This window comes from Coregonus lavaretus (genome assembly GCF_964263955.1).
Source record: "Coregonus lavaretus genome assembly, chromosome: 7".
NCBI classification, from domain to species: Eukaryota; Metazoa; Chordata; class Actinopteri; order Salmoniformes; family Salmonidae; genus Coregonus; species Coregonus lavaretus.
The window spans coordinates 14,215,290-14,236,814 of NC_139994.1; the positions used below are offsets into that span (position 1 = coordinate 14,215,290).

The 21,525-nt window shown below is 43.8% G+C and overlaps 1 protein-coding gene across 1 annotated transcript; it reads left to right on the forward strand.

Annotated features, from left to right (window-relative positions):
* Window positions 1-6,115: 6,115 nt before the first annotated feature.
* Window positions 6,116-17,079, forward strand: zc3h12ab (zinc finger CCCH-type containing 12Ab). Its single transcript, XM_084164909.1, has 6 exons — window positions 6,116-6,245; window positions 7,600-8,203; window positions 13,382-13,521; window positions 14,647-14,881; window positions 15,107-15,207; window positions 15,392-17,079. The coding sequence occupies exons 2-6, from the start codon at window positions 7,659-7,661 to the stop codon at window positions 16,378-16,380; spliced, it is 2,010 nt and encodes a 669-aa protein (XP_084021035.1). The 5' UTR covers window positions 6,116-6,245; window positions 7,600-7,658; the 3' UTR covers window positions 16,381-17,079.
* The last annotated feature ends 4,446 nt before the right edge of the window (window positions 17,080-21,525 follow it).

Here is a 21,525-nt window from a genome sequence, read left to right on the forward strand (position 1 = left end):
AGTGCCGGACGTTAGGCCCGTGCCAGACCCATATCTCGCGCTGCAAAACATTTCCCCTACGCACGACTGGTTCACAGTGATAGACTTGGCTAATGCATTCTTCTGCATTCCCTTACATCCCGAATCACAACCCCTCTTTGCATTTACCTACAGAGGGCAGCAGTACACCTACTCGCGTCTCCCACAAGGATATCGTGATTCCCCTGGAATCTTTAACGACATCCTGAAAAATCACCTGGAAGAACTAACATTACCTGAAGGGGTGACATTGCTTCAATATGTTGATGATCTCCTGTTGGCGGCACCAACTGCTGAATCCTGCTTACAGGCCACCAAAGCACTCCTCCTCTTGGTTGCTGAGAAGGGGTACAAAGTAAAAAAGGAGAAAGTACAATGCTGCAGAAGAAGCGTACAGTTCCTGGGGAGAGTACTATCAGGAAAAGGACAGGCTGTCTCCACAGCACAGAGAACATCAATCCTGGAACACCCAAAACCTACCACCGTGCAGCATCTATTGTCATTTCTTGGCCTCACTGGATATAGCAGGACGCATATACCAGAGTATTGTCTTAAAGTGGAACCACTGAGGGCAATCTTGAGAGAAGCAGGCAACAGAAACCTCACAGCTGTCCTTAAGTGGACTCCAGACGCTGAAGCAGCCTTTATCCAGTTGAAACAGACCTTGGCCCAGGCTGAAGCGTTGTCTCTACCGGACTACACCACCCCATTTTGTCTTGATGTTTCTGAATCAAATGGTTATGTACACTCCATTCTATATCAGAAACAAACGGGGGAGAGGAGAGTGTTACACTACTACAGCGCTAAATTGGACAACATTGAGATAGGCCAAACTGACTGTGCTAGACACCTAGCAGCCATTGCCAAAGCGGTTAGCAAAACCGCTCACATTGTAATGAGGCACCCTCTGGAAATTAACACAGACCATGGGGTGACAGCCTTCATTGGTTCCAAACTTTTCACACTGTCCAGCAAAAGAAAATCCAGTATAACCAAAGCCATCACCGCAAAACACATCACATATACAACCACAACCAACATGACAGATGGCATGGGACAGGGAGAACCACATGTGTGTGAGAACAGAGCGGCCAAACAACTCAAGGTTCGAATGGACCTGCAGAACTCGCCTCTAGAAGGCAACAAGATAACCCTGTTCACAGATGGTTGCTGCTACAGGTCAAGGGAACCAACTGAAGGAAATATTGCTGCGTACGCTGTGGTAAAACAAGACAAGGAAGGAAATCATGAAGTTATGGAAGCAAAAAAGCTGGAACCCAACGAGAGCTCAGCACAACTGGCAGAGCTTAGAGCTTTGAGAAGAGCCCTGCAGCTGAGCGAAGGAAAGGACGTAGACATCTACACGGACTCTGCCTATGCACACGGAATTGCACACATCGATGGACCACAGTGGATGAGAAGAGGATATCTGACCAGCTCAAACGAGCCCATTAAGCACAAGGTTGAAGTACAGAAGTTAATTGATGCTATTCAACTCCCCAAACGCGTGGCAATAATGAAGTGCAAAGGACACAGTAAAGAAACCACCAGTGTGCGCAGAGGAAATGATCGAGCAGATCAAGTGGCAAAGGATGCAGGAGGATATACTGCCCAACAGATGGTACTGCGAGCTTCTCAGGGACAGGAAGAACTAACTGCGGATACAGTAAGACAGCTTCAAGAAGCAGCAGGTGTCTATGAGCAGAACATATGGAGCAGACAAGGAGCAAGACAAGATCATCATGGGATCTGGAGGTCTCACTCAGGGAAAACAGTGGGACCAGCTAAACTCCTCAGGTCCATCTTAAGGGAAGAACATGAGAAGGCCCATGGAGGATGGAAGAGTGTTGCAAAGTTAGTAGAGAAAGCATGGTGGCACCCTCACATGATGGACCTAGCAAGAGAGACTTCAGAAAGTTGTGAGGTATGCAAACAATATAACAACAAAATATCACTGGGAGCAGTGATAGGCAGTTTCCCAATACCTGATGCACCATTCCAGGACATTTGCATATATTCTACAGACATGGGACAAGATAACAGAGTAGAAGGAAAAAGATACCTGTTGGTAATGGTCGACAGATTCACCAGGTGGGTGGAAGCCATCCCCACAGCTAAAGAAGACGCCAAGGCTGTGGTGAAATGGTTGAGAAGAGATCTCATCCCTAGGTTCGGAGTCCCTAGAATGATCCGCTCCGACAATGGCACCCATTTCAAGAACAAGCACCTGAGAGAGGTAGAGCAGGCCTTGGGGATTACACATAAGTTTGGGTCAGTCTATCACCCTCAATCTCAGGGCCTTGTTGAAAGGGCTAACCAGACATTGAAACGAAAAATGGCAAAAATTATGGCAGGGACCAAACTAAAATGGATAGATGCCCTTCCTCTTGCTTTAATGTCAATGAGGAACTCACCTGGGTCGGATACACATTTGACCCCACATGAACTTATGACAGGGCGTAGAATGCCAGGCCCACCAGCAGACAACTTAAGTATGCCTAGGTTAGATATTGCAAAGATCAGATACACAGACTACATGCAGGAGCTAACCTCTCTTGTTGACAGACTGTCCAAACAGGTGGTGGAGATACGTACGCCTGCTGTCGAGACCACTGACGAAAACAGAGACATCCTGGTCGGGGACTGGGTGAGGGTGAAAGTGCATTCGAGGAAGTGGACAGAACCAAGGTGGGGAGGCCCATACCAGGTGAAAGAGGTATCAAGCCATTCACTGAGGGTAAACACAGACAAGAAATACGTATGGTATCACAGGACACATTGTGCTAAAGATATAACTCCGGGGAGAACTCTAGATCAGGTACAACAGGACTTAGCAACAGAAGGGAAGTGATGTTGATGTTGTGGTTAGTAGTGGGGTTGAGCTTAGGGGAAGTAGTGTTCACAGCCCCCACCCAATACCATAACATAGTCATTACCTTACAGGAAGGGGAATCTCAAGTGGTGTCCCTGGAACCATGTAAAATTTGGTCATGGAGAAATAGGGCTAGTGGAACTGGGGACATAGGTTGCATTTACAATCAGAAGGATAACTGCAACAAACTATATCCATATGTATTGCAAAGGGACATTTATCTATGTGAAGGTAAATGGTGTCCATACTGGGATTATGTGATCACAAATGTTGGCACATTTTGGGAATGGAGAAGGGGTTATCCATATGCATTAAAAGACGCTTCTAAAGCGGGAAGGTTTTCAATAATAAAGGGTGTGCAGAGACCCAGAGGGGGTGCTTGTAAAGGCGATGAAATTCTGCTAACCATCCAAGACATTAAACTAATAGATGCAGGGGTGTACACCCTAGCAGCAGTGCGATCCGGACCAGACACCATGGGGGTGTTCACCCTTGCAGTTACGCCTAAACCTGCGAGGAGGGACAAACAGACCCAGTTGAACGGCACCACCACTCCAGAACCGACTCAGACTCGGCCCACTAGGGAATCAGATCCTGTACAGGTAATTAATGTTAGGGATATAACGGACAGCGATCAGCTGGGAACAGAGACTGGCTATGGAGGGAATGATAACACCTGGTTGGCATACATGAGGTATACTGCTAGGACATTGGGAAGACAGGATTGTGTTGTTTGTGGTCATGCGAGACCTGGGTTGGCAACCCACCCATTCGCCTTAGGAGAAGGGGAAGGATGGCAGTGCATATTAGAAGAGTTCTATCACTCAGCGCCAAACACAACCCTGTGCAAGACCTTAAGTTTAATTTTCCCCGAGGTTCCCCCACAGAAAGCACCGGCAGGTGTTAAAGCTTATGGGGGTAATTACAGTTGTATCACGGGGACAGGTGCGGGAAAGAATTATGGTGGGCTGCCACCTGGGGACTGTGTAGTAAACATAACTATGAACAGCACGTGGCCTGTAGAAGGCAAGAACCAGACAAAGGGAGTAGCTGATGTCTGGTGGATCTGTGGCCCTAATAGAAGGCTGTCTCCAATCCTAGAGGGGGATTGGAAGGGCACATGTGCACTGGCAAGTTTAATTGTACCTCTGACCATTATTGATGTTTCCTCAGACCAGCTTTTGGGTATTTCTCAAAAAACTCCCGACAGGGAGTCGAGAAGAGTAAGGCGTAGTGCTCCATGGTCAGCAGGAGAGGATATTGGCACCAATATACTGGGTGTGCCCGTGGTAGTGCCATTACAATTCCAGGCACTTAACAGGAATGATGGCTTATGGCACTTATTGCCTATTATAGGTCCTGCTATTGATGCTGCCAAACAACGGTCTTGGATAAATTACATTTACTATAATCAACAGCGTTTTGTTAACTACACCCGCATCACTCTGACTGGAATGTCAGAACAACTAGAAGCCACTTCCAGGGTTGCCAGACAGAACAGGTTAGCGCTTGATATGATGCTTGCCAACCAGGGAGGAGTATGTATAATGTTTGGGGAACAATGCTGTACGTTTATTCCTAACAATACTAGTCCTGATGGAAGCATCACAAAGGCCCTGGTTGGCCTGGACAAACTGTCAGCTGAAATGACAGGTATGGCTGGTGTAGGGAGTGGTGGGCTGTTCTCCTGGATGGGTGGCTGGTTCGGTGAGTATACATCTATGGTGGTTACTGGATTCCTGACCCTAATACTTGTGTTTTTACTGTTAATGTGCTGTTCTGCGTGTATCGTCCCTTGCCTCAGGAAGTCAGTAGTAGACGTCGTGCAGGTTTCGGGCATGATGCCATTGCTACAGGCCCACGAAGAAGAGTCTGCTGCTGACCCTGAGACCAAGCTGAACGATCCATGGTTTGCCTAAAAACATATATCACTGTTTGGCTGATACAAAGTAAACATTTTTATATTTTTTCCACTGTAATTGTTGTTCCTCCTGATGTGAAGGTAAAGGATTCCTGGGTGGCTGGTAGCCAACTCAGTACATGTTAGGTGTAGGGGAGGACTTGATGGTTTTCTACTACTTACAGATTTTTAATTGAATTGGTGTGTTATATTTTTTCCTCATTTTTGTGATGATTTTTGGTATGTGACACCTTTGGGGGTGTCAAAAGGGGGACTCTAAAAGTTCCCACTTTTTTAAAGCTTGCTAATCACACCTAGCAGGTGTGAAAAGGGGGATTGTTGGGATTTAATTTGATTGTTGAAATACAAGAATTTAACCTTTGGATGGAAATTGGTGTCTCAATATCAGATAACTTGTTTGTTGAAATACAAGAATTTAACCGTTGGACAGAAACTGTTGGTGTTTCAATATCAGATACCCAGAGTATAGATATTCTACTCAAGGAAGCGGTGAGTGTGACTAACTGACAGTGGAGTTATCAGCTGTTAAGTCACGATAGGCCGTATCTCTGTGGTTTTACTAAAAAGAACAGAACAAGGAGTAAAGTTGCTATGAAACAGGGCTGATTAAGGACATCAATTTGAGGACATCTACCAGAGACAGAACTAGGCCTGGCAATTCAGCGCCTAGGGGTTGGGACCAACCCGCGCGCCAACGAACAGGCGGCAAGTCTAAACCACGCCCAGCCTCTGCTCTGACAGGCCTGTTCAGAAACAGGAACTATCTCTGTCAAGGGTATTTAAGGAAGAACATGTGAGACAGCCGCAAGTTCTCTGATCTCCCTGCGTGGTGCATCAGTGAGCCTGTATACGAACCCTCATACTTATCATTTTTACATTTGCATTTAATAAACTTAGCTTGATTTGCAATAACTTCAATGATGTCTTTCATTCCAATACCAGACTTGAATTGACGCACTATTACACTTATAATATAATATATAATATGCCATTTAGCAGACGCTTTTTTTGTTTTGTTTTTGTGTGTATGGGTGGTCCCGGGGATCGAACCCACTACCTTGGCGTTACAAGCGCCGTGCTCTACCAGCTGAGCTACAGCTACTGAGTTACAGTTTCCCTTTTTCTTCGCCACTGTAACCCACTCATTCTCACCTTCTGTACTATTAGCTTCACTTGACTCACTAGCAGTGTCAAACAAAACCTCAGATTCCGCCATCTTCCGTCATAGCCAGTTCTCTGTCCCGCGGACATTGGTCATCAAGCGGGAAAACCCAGAGTTTGAAGCGTATGACTATGATGTCATCGCCTCTAATATTTGATGGTGTAGCCTACTGTCCACGGGGACACTGCTCACAGACAGCAACACATTTGACATGGATAACAACACGAACATATAAAAATGAAGTGCCGAAACAGTTGGACTATAAATTACTGGTAAGTAGGCTAACTACATTGACGGGTTTACTGCGTTTCTTATTTGGCAACATGTAGCCCTTGATCATTGAGGTGTATTCTGTATGGTGGAGTTTTGTTAAGAGCCGCGACGCTCGGTCTGAACATAAACACGCATCGCTTGCGGTACGGTTTTGAAAGAGATAATAAAAATACAAATAAAGGTTAAATTGATACACACCTTTATAGGGGTAGGGTTCCCACACTGCCAAATTACAGCGCTTGTCAAGGAAGCAGTGAGTGGACTCAAAACATCTGTATGTAAACGGAAGACAGATGCCACAAACGTGTTGTCACTGAAAAATAACATCAGCTACAATTGTGTTAAAATCGGTTAACACAGTGTACAGTAAGTGTGTATTTTTGTATTTATTTAGATGTGATATGAAAGTAGAGGGATTTATGTTTATTGAACCGTATCGCAATTGAGAATCGATTCACGTTTAGATGGAGTATTTGGCTGTTTCAGAGCCAATCCGCCCTTTAAACAGAACATGGACTGTCCTTGGACTAAGGAGTACCGTATCAGTCCAAAATTGGACCAGAACACGGTGTCAAAAGCTCATGAAGTCAGACTTTTAGATTTTCCAAAACTAACTTGCGGAACTGCGGAACAAATCAAAGAAGGCAAACTCAGGTTGGTTGGATACATTTAACATCTCGCTGACAATGTCTCTGGGAATGAACACCGGAAATGTATTTATTTTTCTGAAAATACTGGAGTGGTCGACAATAGACATTATAGGAGGCAATGATACAATTAACTAAGACACTATAGGCCGACTTAATCAATAATCGCCGTTATCCATTGAATAGGAGTGTAGCCTAGTCGAGGTATAGTACAGTAGAACTAGATCAATAACATACGTATTTTCTGACCAAAACAAGGCCACTGTAAATGTACAGTATGAAGGAATACAATAGATAATTTATGCACATTTTATTTAGGCTCCATTCAATGATACTAACAGACATGAGCAGTTGTCATCAACAGTTCAAAAGGGACAATTAATGTAACTTTACTTTAGGAATTTCATTATCCTGATCATGTTTATAGAGTAGCCAAGGGGGGCTGTTAATCCATGACCACTGATTATTAGTATTTTGTAACAACTATAAAATGAACTGATTATTCATGGTATTTTTGGTGAGAACTAATACAGATGTCAATGTCAATACCAAAGTAAGATGTGATCTGTCGTCAGACAGCCAGAAAATGATTGTAGTATTGTTAATCTAAATGACAACGCACATTGTGATATTTATGAGATATGATCGAGGAAACAATTTTTAATACCACTTCACACAACCAAAACAATAATGTTTTTTTAAACAGGTGTGACATATTAGCACTGCCCGAAGGGGAGCGAGAGAGAGAGAGAGAGAGAGAGAGAGATGAACATAGAAGTCAGTCCCATCCCAAAGCTGTGCCCAGTCGCAGAGGTCTTCCCATGGAATGAATTCTCCTACACAGCCCGTCTGAGCCCCACAGAGACCCACGACACAGCCGGATGGCTCTCTGCTCTGCCTGCCTTCCACAATCATCATCCACCCTATCCCATCTGTGAGAGAATGCACCCGAGTGGCACCCAAAGCTCTGCCCCAGAGGAGAGCGGCAAAACCGCCACAGATCCTGGAGAGGCTCAGCTGGACTTCTACCGTAAACTGGGCTACTCCCCAGCGCAGGTCCAGACCGTGCTGCAGAAGTTTGGCCTGAACACAGACACTAACAGGATTCTGGGGGAGCTGGTGCGGACTGGAGCCAGTCCAGAAGGGATGGAGAAGGAGGTAGCCCCAACTACCATGTCTGTCCTGATGGCCCGAGGGGAGACCCTTAGTAGCCTGCCCCTCACCCCTCCACCCAGCAGGGAGGATGCAGCCAGTGAGGAGGGAGATGACCTGAAACCCATAGTGATCGATGGGAGCAATATGGCTATGAGGTGAGTAGAGAATTTAAATAGATGCTGCTATGAGTCTTAGTAGGATTACATGCTGTGGGTCTGAGAACTGGTTACCCGGACACAGATTAAGCCTAGTCCTAGATTAAAAGAGACAGCAGGTAGCGTCGTGTTTGAGAGAGTTAGGCCGGTAACCGAAACGTCGCTGGTTCGAATCCCTAAGCCGACTAGGTGAAAAATCTGTCAAAGTGCCCTTGAGCATGGCACTTAACCCTAGTTGCTCCTGTAAATCGCTCTGGATAAGAGTGTCTAAAAAGCATGCTCAAAGGAGATTCTTCATAGAAAGTGCTTTTTAGTCTTGGACTAGGCTTAATCTGTGTCCGGGAAACTACCTGTGTGTCTTGAATTGCTGTTTGCTGGTGATCGTTATAGCAGAATGTATCATTCAGCTGTGTTTTGATAGGGTCCTGAGGATACCTAATTGGTTTGCATTGAGGAAGGTATCAGGGGTCTGTGGCATCATGTACATTACTGGCCACTCATCAGGACTCCTCGTACCCCCACCTCCACTACTAATAAGTCTTTGAGTCAGCATGAAAGTGCTCTTCAGTTGTGAACATTACAAACAAATCAGTTGTGCTCTCAGATCTGTGCTCTAATAGCAGAAAATGGTGGGGTGGACATAAAGTAGACATAATCACTCTTAACCGATGATGTTCATGGAAAAAACGTAGAGACAGGCTTCGACCAGCCTTAATCTAATCTCTCCAGTAATTGTAGATAAGTGTTTCTAGGAAGGAACACGTGGTTTGTACTGTACCAGCAGAATTCCCCCTCTGTCCTAAAGTACAGATCATTTCCTTATTACGCTAAACTCCTGCCCTAACCTAATAATTATGATCTAGCTAGAAGTCGGGATGGTGGTTCAGCCCTCAACACTCAGTCACTATCAAGTGACACTGTCAATACAACAGGTGTAGACTTTACCGGGAAATGGTTACTTTCCCAACAATGCAGAGTTAAAGATTTAAGAAAAAATTGCAAAAAAGGAAATAGTAACACAATAACATAACAATAACGAGACTATATACAAAGAGTACCGGTACCGAGTCAATGTGCAGGGGTACGAGGTAGTTGAGGTAATTGACGTAATATGTACATATGTGAAGAGTGTGAAAGTGTGTCTGTGTGTTTTGGTGTGTCACTGTAGTATGTGTGAGTGTGTGGGTAGAGTCCAGTGAGTATGTGCATAGAGCCTGTGCAAGAGAGTCAGTGCAAATAGAAAGGGTGTCAATGCAAATAGTCCGGGTAGCCATTGGATTAACTGTTCTGCAGTCTTATGGCTTGGGGGTAAAAGCTGTTCAGGAGCCTTTTGGTCCCAGACTTGGCGCTCCGGTATCGCTTGCCGTGCGGTAGCAGAGAGAACAGTCTATGACTTGGGTGGCTGGAGTTAGCCTGGAAGAACCCTCAACCTTTTCTCTCACACCCCCTCTCACTCCCTCATCCACTGCTCCTCTGTCTCCTTTGGCCTCCTTCCCACTTTGATACACACTCACACCCGTATAGGCACGTCTCTCCCTCATCGCTCAGGTATGCAAATCTGAGCATGCATATCAGTTCACAGTGCAACAGGAACAGGCCTGCATTTTATTTACTGCCTGCCCTTTGATGTGGATAATACATGTACAGTGCATTCGGAAAGTATTCAGACCCCTTGACTTTTTCCACATTTTGTTACATTACAGCCTTATTTTAAAATTGATTAAATACATTGTTTTCCTCATCAAGCTACACACAATACCCCATAATGAGAAAGTGATAATAGGATTTTAGAAATGTTTGCAAATGTATAAAAAATAAAAGACCCTTTGTTATGAGACTCAAAATTGAGCTCAGGTTCATCCTGTTTACATTGATCGTCTTTGAGCTTTTCTACAACATGATTGGAGTCCACCTGTGGTAAATTCAATTGATTAGACATGATTTGCAAAGGCACACACCTGTCTATATAAGGTCCCACAGTTGACAGTGCATGTCAGAGCAAAAACCAAGCCATGAGGTGGAAGGAATTGTCCGTAGAGCTCCGAGACAGGATTGTGTCGAGGCACAGATCTGGGGAAGGGTACCAAAACATTTCTGCAGCATTGAAGGTCCCCAAGAACACAATGGCCTCCATCATTCTTAAATGGAAGACGATTGGAACCACCTAGACTCTTCCTAGAGCTGGCCGCCCGGCCAAACTGAGCAATCGGGAAAGAAGGGCCTTGGTCATGGAGGTGACCAAGAACCCGATGGTCACTCTGACAGAGCTCCAGAGTTCCTCTGTGGAGATGGGAGAACCTTCCAGAAGGACAACCATCTCTGCAGCACTCCACCAATCAGTCCTTTATGGTAGAGTGGCCAGACGGAAGCTACTCCTCAGTAAAAGGCACATGAAAGCCCGCTTGGAGTTTGCCGAAAGGCACCTAAAGGACTCTCAGACCATGAGAAACAAGATTCTCTGGTCTGATGAAACCAAGATTGAACTCTTTGACCTGAATGCCAAGCGTCAAGTCTGGAGAAAACCTGGCACCATCCCTACGGTGAAGCATGATGGTGGCAGCATCATGCTGTGGGGATGTTTTTCAGCGGCAGGGACTGGGAGACTAGTCAGGATCGAGGGAAAGACGAACGGAGCAAAGTACAGAGAGATCCTTGATGAAAACCTGCTCCAGAGCACTCAGGACCTCAGACTGGGGCGAAGGTTCACCTTCCAACAGGACAATGACCCTAAGCACACAACCAAGACAACGCAGGAGTGGCTTCGGGACAAGTCTCTGAATGTCCTTGAGTGGCCCAGCCAGAGCCTGGACTTGAACCCGATCGAACATCTCTGGAGAGACCTGGAAATAGCTGTGCAGCGACGCTCCCCATCCAACCTGACAGAGCTTGAGAGGATCTGCAGAGAAGAATGGGAGAAACTCCCCAAATACAGGTGTGCCAAGCTTGTAGTGTCATGCACAAGAAGACTTGAGGCTGTAATCACTGCCAAAGGTGCGATTACAGCGATTACACTGGTATACATTTACCAGTCCAACAGTCAATCTTTACCATAACACGTTTTTATTAAAGGTAGACTCAGTGATATGACGTAGATGCACAAAGTAAACGGGATAGTGTAGGGCCCTATAAAATCTGTTTTATTGTTTGCCTGATTCCGTTAATTTTTTCCCAAAATTATGTTTTCTCCGTTTTAGTTTTTCCAGGTTTCAGTTTTCCCCAGTTTTTTCGCTCTCAAAATCACACTTTATTAATAGAAAAACAACTAAATTGGATGTTTTAAGTCCACAACAATCCTATACCATATTAGGAGACCACTTTTGAGGTCTGGTTAAAAAAAAAGAAATTTAGATTTGTGTGTATAATTCCAGTGCTCACCTAGCAAGATGCTGTTGTTTAGCTGTGTTTTTGTGCGCACGTATGGTAGAGTTTGCAAAATAAATACCCAATGGATTGATACAAAAAATCATGATCATTCTGCTAGGTAAGCAAGCATGGGCTACTTTGTAGTTAACATTTAATTGAGAAAGCCTTTCCATCTACTAGAATACTTTTCATTAGCATCATCGGGGGGAATTCTCATTGCCTCTTCAGAAAGTTCAGGAAATACGAATCACTGATGCATTGTGTTCATTTCTTATGATAAACTTGATCAAATTACTTAATTTTCTATACATTTATTTGATACCCTACTAAGTCCAATAGATTTTGGAATATTGTTGAATTCCGTGTTAATGTCTGGATTCCGTGATTCCGTCCGCGTTCTCCGCATCGCAGATTTTATAGGGCCCGAATAGTGGGTAAATTCCGCAACAACTAAGAGCATTGAAGAGCGAGGCTCAACTTCTCTGCTGTTTTGGTCCCGTAACTTCCACCAAAGACTGTACAGTATGAACATAGGCAGAAACTGCTTCTCCAATAGAAATCACCGATCACGCTTGTAGGCGATATAATGGCGATGTTGGCTAGCTAAGTTCAGCTGCAGAAACACGTCATCGGGTCTAACGGTCGTCTCGCGCCGAACTACGCATGTGCAGGCCGTCAAATCAAAGGCACTCCTTTGATATAAGGTTGTTTATGACTAAAAGTTTGTCAATTTCACGAGGTTGGAGTAATAACATGTTCAAATACTTAAGGCATTGGCTTGAATCTAGGTTGTGTCTTTAGATTTCAAGAAAATTAACAACTAAGGAAGAATTTTTCACTTCTGTCATTGACTTCTCAAACCCCGGCCTGGTCTGCTTGGTCTCCTTCGCAAGCGTACTTGGAAGTCTCGCTATGTTGCGCTTCTGGGTTTAGAAATTCTGTGCTACCACGCTGTAACAGCTTGAAGCGAATCTGTGCACATGTGCAGATACTGTGTGAGAGCGAAGTCTTACATCTTGCTAATCTCAATATCTGTGGTGCTGCTTGTGGCAACGTCATTTTGCTGAGTCTACCTTTTTAAAGCCTATAAATGACACAACATTACCAGTGAAATCCATTTTACCCCTAGACATTTGGTTTAGGACCTACTATCCAGATTCTAGTAGTAGTAGTAGTAGTAGTAGTAGTAGTGTACCTAGTTGGTGGTTAGCCTACCATGAGACAAGTGCACATTTTATTTGTGTATACACAGTTTTCATTTGCAATGCAAATGCTGTAATTGTGTATATTTAAGTGTGTTCACCTCAAAAATAACTGTTCTAGTCATTGCGGGGCGGCAGGTAGCTTAGTGGGTAAGAGCGTTGTGCCAGTAACCGAAAGGTCGCTGGTTCTAATCCCTGAGCCGACTAGGTGAAAAATCTGTCGATGTGCCCTTAAGCAAGGCACTTAACCCTAATTGCTCCTGTAAGTCGCTCTGGATAAGAGCGTCTGCTAAATGACGTAAATGTAATTGCGGGCACACTTTCAAACAATGCTGTTAATTGCTCTTGAGGTACAGGCTGCGTCACAATTCGCGCCCTATTCCCTATATAGTGCACTTATTTTGACCATAGGCACTATGTAGGGAATAGGGTGCCACTTACCCTGACCACACAAATAAGTCATTGCGAACATGATTTGCTTGCTTGCTCAACAATATTTATTTATATTGCCCCTCTGTTGTATCCACGGGAACAAGGAAGTGTAGTGTACAAAGAAGGGTTTGATTAGCTTGCTTGCTCAACAATATCTATTTTTATTGCCTCTCTGTTGTAGCCACGGGAACAAGGAAGTATTTTCCTGCCTGGGAATCCAGCTGGCGGTGAACTTCTTCCTGGACAGGGGTCATACTGATATCACTGTGTTTGTTCCCTCATGGAGGAAGGAGCAGCCCAGACCAGATGTCCCCATCACAGGTAAGATGTCGGGAATACACCACACAGGGCCCAACGTCTACTTCCTTTTCTGTATCACACCACAGCCCTCATTGTAGCCTATGTAATCCAGTAGATTTCCTCCTCAATACATATAGTGGGGTGGACATGTTGTTTTAGGCACTCAATGAAATTTTGAGTTTATATGCTTTTTTAATCAGAGATGGCACATTATATAATACCTTATGCGATATTTTGACTGCAGGAAATGTGCATACAATCACAATGTTTGAGTAGGGAGTGTGTCTCTTTGGTCAGGAAAGATAAAACATTTTCATGTGTGAGCAAGAAACAGTTTGCCATTTCGCCTTGGCCAGTTACGGTATTTGAGGCAGAGGCAAACAACTTGAGGCACGAAAACGGGTCAGGGTTCAACGTGGTGCAACTCCCCAACTCTTGGTGAGAGCAGTGTAGAGAGCGGGAGGGGAAAACCTGACACGGATACAGTATTTATTCTGTTTCCAAATTGCAACCTGTGCTGAACTTTATCTCCAAACCACCTCTTATTCATCTGATTAAATTAGGGACTTTTTTCAACGTCTTTATTACTTCCTGCAGTAGCACATAAAAATGCTCTTCTCACGGAGCTGCTGCTGTGATGACAGAAGGCTTGGCTTGGCTGACTTACAGTAACTTTTATTGCCAATTTATGCCAAACGCCAGCTATATCGTGTATGCTCAAATGTTTATATGATGTTTGTCACAAACATATAGATGGAAAGTGTTCAATTGAGTTTAATTGAAAGATGTAAAATATCTGAGGCTCCTCAATTAAACGTTGTCCTTTTAATATGTGTGTGCCAAATATCATATAAACGTTGAGCATACACGCTATAGCCGACACACTATCAGAGCATCTTAGTTGCTCGAGTTCCAATAAAGTTTGGCAACAAACGATGACAACATGTTGCCCCCAGGAGAGATGAAGTAAAAGTGTTGTGAAGAAGGTGTGAAATCTGTTGCCTGGAAAAAATTATTTAACATAAAGATCAGGAGGCACCAAGTGAATTAGTAAGTGAATGCATGATTGATCTCTTAATTAATACTTAATTGATGATTAACTAATTGAATGGCTATCTAACGTTAATATTTTTCTCTACTCTAAAGATCAACACATTTTGCGCGAGCTGGAGAGAAAGAAGATCATGGTGTTCACCCCTTCGCGGCGTGTAGCGGGCAAACGTGTGGTCTGCTACGACGATCGCTTCATCGTCAAGCTGGCGTACGAGTCAGGCGGTATCATCGTATCCAACGACACATACCGCGACCTTCAGGGCGAGAGACAGGAGTGGAAGCGCTTCATCGAGGAGAGGCTGCTCATGTACTCGTTCGTCAATGACAAGTAAGTCTTGTGGGAGCTTATTATTAACCATGAAATACACACAATGGATAAATAACTAATGTTTTAACTAATAATGCAATTGTTACAGTTCTATAACTTTAATGAATAAGCCATTATAAATGCTTCTGAATGTTTATAACTTAATATATGCTAATTATGCATTATTGTTTAGTATACATTAGCCACAGTGTAGTATGAATCTAAACTCTACTCCCCCTCTCTCAGGTTCATGCCCCCTGATGACCCCCTGGGTCGCCATGGTCCCACACTAGATAACTTTCTACGGAAGGTTCCTCGGTTACCACGGAAACAGCCATGTCCTTATGGTGAGATCACATCTCTACTGGGGTCATCCTGTGGTTGACCTTACAGATGGGTGGGGGGAACATTTGCAAATAATTATTAACAAACGGACACAAATACTGTAATGGATGTAATAAATGTACTGTACTGTATGTGCAAAAAACTCAACGGTACTAATTAACTCTTGTTTATATTTCATGAATCCAGGAAGGAAATGCACTTATGGGATAAAGTGTAAATTCTACCACCCAGAGCGAGCCAACCAATCCAATCGCTCTTTGGCTGACGAGCTGCGGGAGAAGGCCAAGCTGCCCTTGTCACAACAGAAACAGGAGATGGCTCAGAAACTGACCCTAGAACAGTGGAATGGCTCCTTGAAGAAAGGCCTCACCAGTGAGAATGTTCTTCTTCTCAAGGGAGGCCATCGCTCCAGCTGGAGGTCCCCAGCTAAGAAGGCCAGCACCAACCGACATTCCCCGACCGACCTGGACTCGGCCCTGCCCAGTGGCTCTCAAGAGAAGCTAGATTCTGGGCTGGGCTCCTTTGAGAGCCAGGCGTCTGACCCCTCTAGAAACCACTGTGATCGCTATGACAACGCTGGGTACAGGAACTGCCAGTCACAGTCCGCCCCCAGTACGAGACAACAACACTATTCTCTCCCTAGCAACCTGCCTTGTAGCTGTTGCTCCCATGCGCAACCTTCACTGGGCCCCAGCGCAGGATACCAACAACACCACAGCCCACACCATAGCATGGGCCCAGCCAGCACCCACAACAACACCCACAACCCAGACATGATGACCTACTGCCCCCCCTGTTACCCCAACTATGGGGCACCAATGTATCTAGTTAGTATGCATCAGGACAGCCACCCCAATGACTTCCAACAACAGGGCAGGTTCTACCCTCCACAGCAGACCTACTGGTCGGACCCGTTCAGGACTTATCCTCAGACTCTCCATAGCGTTGCTCAGGTGGAGCAACAGAGACACTGGTCCCCTGCCCGGACACAGCCGAGCCCCCATGGGGAGGGCAGGGAGAGGGAGGACGGCAAGGAGAGGGAGGATGTCAGGAAGAAGCTGCTGGCCATCTTTAACGGCCGTCTGGTGGACAAGGTCATGGACATGTTCCCCCAGCTCATGGACCCACAGAGACTGGCCGCTGAGATCCTCACCCTGCAATCTCCGGGCCTGTGATTGGCTCGTTGCTCTGAGCTGGAGGGATTTGTAGTTTCTTTCAGTTGAAAGCATCTCTTGAAAAACTGTCCAAGCTACTGTAAAGATCTGTGTTGTGTCAAGTTTTGTGTTTTCCACTTTAGGGAAACATTGATCTTCCTACTGTATTTGCTTTGCCAAATGTGTTCTTGCCAAGTGTTTCAGGAACTAGGTCGCTTATGTTGCCTCTGATAACATAAAACCGGAGGCAATTGATTGTTGATGCAAATTGTATCTTTTTAATAAATCATTTTAGACCCTTGAATGTATTAGATGGGTAAAAGTAATGTATTTGAGGAGCAATATTCTTACAGTATGCATGTACATATGTCTATATTAGTTCCCTAAGGCCTATGTATCAAGATTAGCTATGTATTATCGGCACAGTGTGCAATAATGGTGGGTCACGGCTAACTATCTAGTACGGTAGTGAAGTAGATGCTCTATGGGTCATGTTCATTGAAGAACATTAATGTCCAGAGAATAAATATACAGCTCTGGAAAAAATTAAGAGACCACTGCAAAATTATCAGTTTCTCTGGTTTTACTATTTATAGGTATTTGTTTGGGTAGAAATAACATGTTTGTTTTATTCTATAAACTACTGACCAAATTTCTCCCAAATTCCAAATAAAAATATTGTCATTTAGACCATTTATTTGCAGAAAATGACAACTGGTCAAAATAACAAAAAAAATGCAGTGTTGTCAGACCTCGAATAATGCAAAGAAAATAAGTTCATGTTCATTTTTAAACAACACAATACTAATGTTTTAACTTAGGAAGAGTTCAGAAATCAATATTTGGTGGAATAACCCTGATTTTCAATCACAGCTTTCATGCGTCTTGGCATGCTCACCACCAGTCTTTCACATTGATGTTGGGTGACTTTATGCCACTCCTGGCGCAAAAATTCAAGCAGCTCGGCTTTGTTTGATGGCTTGTGACCATCCATCTTCCTCTTGATCACATTCCAGAAGTTTTCAATGACGCATTGTCCTGCTGGAAAAACCAATCCTCAGAGTTGGGGAACAATGTCAGAGCAAAAGGAAGCAAGTTTTCTTCCAGGACAACCTTGTACGTGGCTTAATTCATGTGTCCTTCACAAAGACAAATTTGCCCGATTCCAGCCTTGCTGAAGCACCCCCAGATCATCACCGATCCTCCACCAAATTTCACAGTGGGTGCGAGACACTGTGGCTTGTAGGCCTCTCCAGGTCTCCGTCTAACCATTAGATGACCAGGTGTTGGGCAAAGCTGAAAATTGGACTAATCAGAGAAGATGACCTTACTCCAGTCCTCTACGGTCCAATCCTTATGGTCTTTTGCAAACCTCAGCCTGGCTCTTCTTTGCTTCTCATTGATGAAGGGCTTTTTTCTAGCTTTGCACGACTTTAGCCCTGCCCCTAGGAGCCTGTTTCGAACCATCCTCGCTGTGCACTTCACCCCAGCTGCCGTTTGCCATTATTTTTGTAGGTCACTTGATGTCATCCTACGGTTGTTGAGTGACATTCGATCAGTAGAGAGTCGTTTTCACCCTCTGCCGGTCTGTAGCTTTGTTGTCCCCAATGTCTGCTGCTTGAACTTGTTCTTATGAACCGCCGTCATTGAAATTTTAAGAATGTAGAGATGCTGATTTAAGAAACATTTGCAGTGGTCTCTTAATTTTTTCCAGAGCTGTATATGCATTCTTAATAAAAATACCTCTTTATAATACAAAAACATAAATAATATATCTAAAATCAATAGAAATAGAAGAGTATAATATTTTTGGCCATTGCCACTCTCTACTTTATATTCATACTGTGTGCAGCAATGTGAGAGCAGATGGCTTGTTGTTATAATTTCAGATCGTTGTTTTTCGGACAGGTTCAGTGCCCTGCTATGTGTTCATGAGCTGCCAAGGTAGTTTTTTTATTTTCTTCAGTGTACATGGAATTGTGGTGTGGATACAGGCAATTAATAATTGCAGTTTTCGAATCAAGACGTGAGATGGGTTATATAATGCACAGTGTGACACAATAGCAACACAGAGACAGGAAGTAGCAACGCAGAGACAGGAAGTGGTGATGAAAGTAACAAAACAGCCTAAACAAATCAGAGTACCAGAATGAAATGTGATACACTATCACAGACTAATGTATCTCCCCAAATGTTTAAAATGTTGTAGACAAACCTTTACAGATAAAACATGATTTGATGATGGATAATATGTAGGAAAGTTGTTTTGTCACAGTTTAGGTAGTGGTACTGATAAACCTTCATCTTTTGGGGGAGTTTTAAAGTCTTTCTACTGTAATACTTCTGTTGTGACTCACTGTGCTGTGAGCTGTTCACTACTATTATTACTGATGGGAAAATATCATGGCTATTGTGAGAATGAGGAAATTCACCAAACTGCTGTTGTGGAGAGAAACAGGGGTTTAATCAGTTCATGACTCATTTTGAGGAAACAGTTTCTCCATTAGTGCATTGTCTTACATTAGGTGTCGTCACTCCTTCGCAACGCTCGTCCCTCAATCTGTACAAGCGGAATAGTCGTGCTATCTGACGTAAGACAATGCCATCTGTGTGCTTACATTGTACTTTTCCTTCCACTAATAAAATATTGACCAGGTCGCTTGTCAATAGACACACACACACACACACACACACACACACACCGTTTCTCATGACGAGGAACTAGACCAGGGTGTCAAACATACAGTTGAAGTCAGAAGTTTACATACACCTTAGCCAAATACATTTAAACTAAGTTTTTCACAATTCCTGACATTTAATCCTAGTAAAAATTCGGATTAAGAGTTAGGATCACCACTTTATTTTAAGAATGTGAAATGTCAGAATAATAGTAGAGAGAATGATATATTTCAGCTTTTATTTCTTTCATCACATTCCCAGTGGGTCAGAAGTTTACATACACTCAATCAGTATTTGGTAGCATTGCCTTTACATTGTTTAACTTGGGTCAAACGTTTCGGGTAGCCTTCCACAAGCTTCCCACAATAAGTTGGGTGAATTTTGGCCCCTTCCTCCTGACAGAGCTGGTGTAACTGAGTCAGGTTTGTAGGCCTCCTTGCTCGCACACGCTTTTTCAGTTCTGCCCATACATTTTCTATAGGATTGAGGTCAGGGCTTTGTGATGGCCACTTCAATACCTTGACTTTGTTGTCCTTAAGCCATTTTGCCACAACTTTGGAAGTATGCTTGGGGTCATTGTCCATTTGGAAGACCCATTTGCGACCAAGCTTTAACTTCCTGACTGATGTCTTGAGATGTTGCTTCAATATATCCACATCATTTTCCTTCCTCATGATGCCATCTATTTTGTGAAGTGCACCAGTCCCTCCTGCAGCAAAGCACCCCCACAGCATGATGCTGCCACCCCCGTGCTTCACGGTTGGGATGGTGTTCTTCGGCTTGCAAGCCTTCCCCTTTTTCCTCCAAACATAACGATGGTCATTATGGCCAAACAGTTCTATTTTTGTTTCATCAGACCAGAGGACATTTCTCCAAAAAATACCTTTCTTTGTCCCCATGTGCAGTTGCAAACTGTAGTCTGGCTTTTTTATGGCGGTTTTGGAGCAGTGGCTTCTTCCTTGCTGAGCGGCCTTTCAGGTTATGTCGATATAGGACTTGTTTTACTGTGGATATAGATACTTTTGTACCTGTTTCCTCCAGCATCTTCACAAGGTCCTTTGCTGTTGTTCCGGGATTGATTTGCACTTTTCGCACCAAAGTACGTTCATCTCTAGGAGACAGAACGCATCTCCTTCCTGAGCGGTATGACGGCTGCGTGGTCCCATGGCTCACAATAGCTCACAAGGATGAACCAGACTTGTCGAGGTCTACAATTTCTTTTCTGAGGTCTTGGCTGATTTCTTTTGATTTTCCCATGATGTCAATCAAAGAGGCACTGAGTTTGAAGGTAGGCCTTGAAATACATCCACAGGTACACCTCCAATTGACTCAAATGATGTCAATTAGCCTATCAGAAGCTTCTAAAGCCATGACATCGTTTTCTGGAATTTTCCAAGCTGTTTAAAGGCACAGTCAACTTAGTGTATGTACATTTATGACCCACTGGAATTGTGATACAGTGAATTATAAGTGAGTCTGTAAACAATTGTTGGAAAAATTACTTGTGTCATGCACAAAGTAGATGTCCTAACCGACTTGCCAAAACTATAGTTTGTTAACAAGACATTTGTGGAATGGTTGAAAAACGAGTTTTAATGACTAAGTGTATGTAAACTTCCGACTTCAATTGTAGGCCTGACTGTAAGCATTGAGTCAGTCTGAGGGTAACCTATTTTCATTTGGTAATCACTCTGGGTCCTTATTTTTTTTAAGTCTCCAGAAATGTGCAATGCTAATTAATTACAATGATGTAAAATATATGACATATTTTCTTGAGTTAAATGTTTCCACTGCGAAGCTAGCACAGCTTTGGCCAAGACAGACATTTATCACCAGGGAGAAATGTTACTCAGGTGAGGGCTGGGATACGAACCATTGCACAGAAACAATCACTCTACAGATTTCCAATTAAAGTGCCAACCAACTCCTAAGGCATGGAATTAAAAACAAAAAAACATGTTTTAAGCGTTAAGTAGGGATTGGTCTGAAGAAAGGAAATTCACATGAGCACAACAATGCCTACTTTACCCATGCTCTACCAAGGTTTTCCAGCACACAGCTTTTACCTACTATAGTAGCTGTGTTGGTCTATTGTACTTCAAACAATGTGTAGACAGGTTGCTCAGGATTCAAACGTTCTCAAACAGCCTAAGTCATTCTCTTAGAGGAGGTGCTCCCACAATAATGTGATTAGTACCGCATAAAAGGTAACGTATTGCATTCTTCCCATCCAACACTAAGACATTATCTCATTCCACCACCTTTAAAAAAAGTGGAAGAATGCGGAAGAGATTGTCTAGCTGTCTAAGCCGCTGCCTCTAGATCACATGTACTGTGTGTACTGTTGCAAGCATGGATTTGAATCCAATGATGTACTGTATATAAACCCTGGAATGCTGATGCTATGTATGGGCCAATGAGAGGCTTTGAAGCCACCGGTCGACCATATTGGAACTCCCCAGAAAAAGCAATCCTCAATGCCATTGT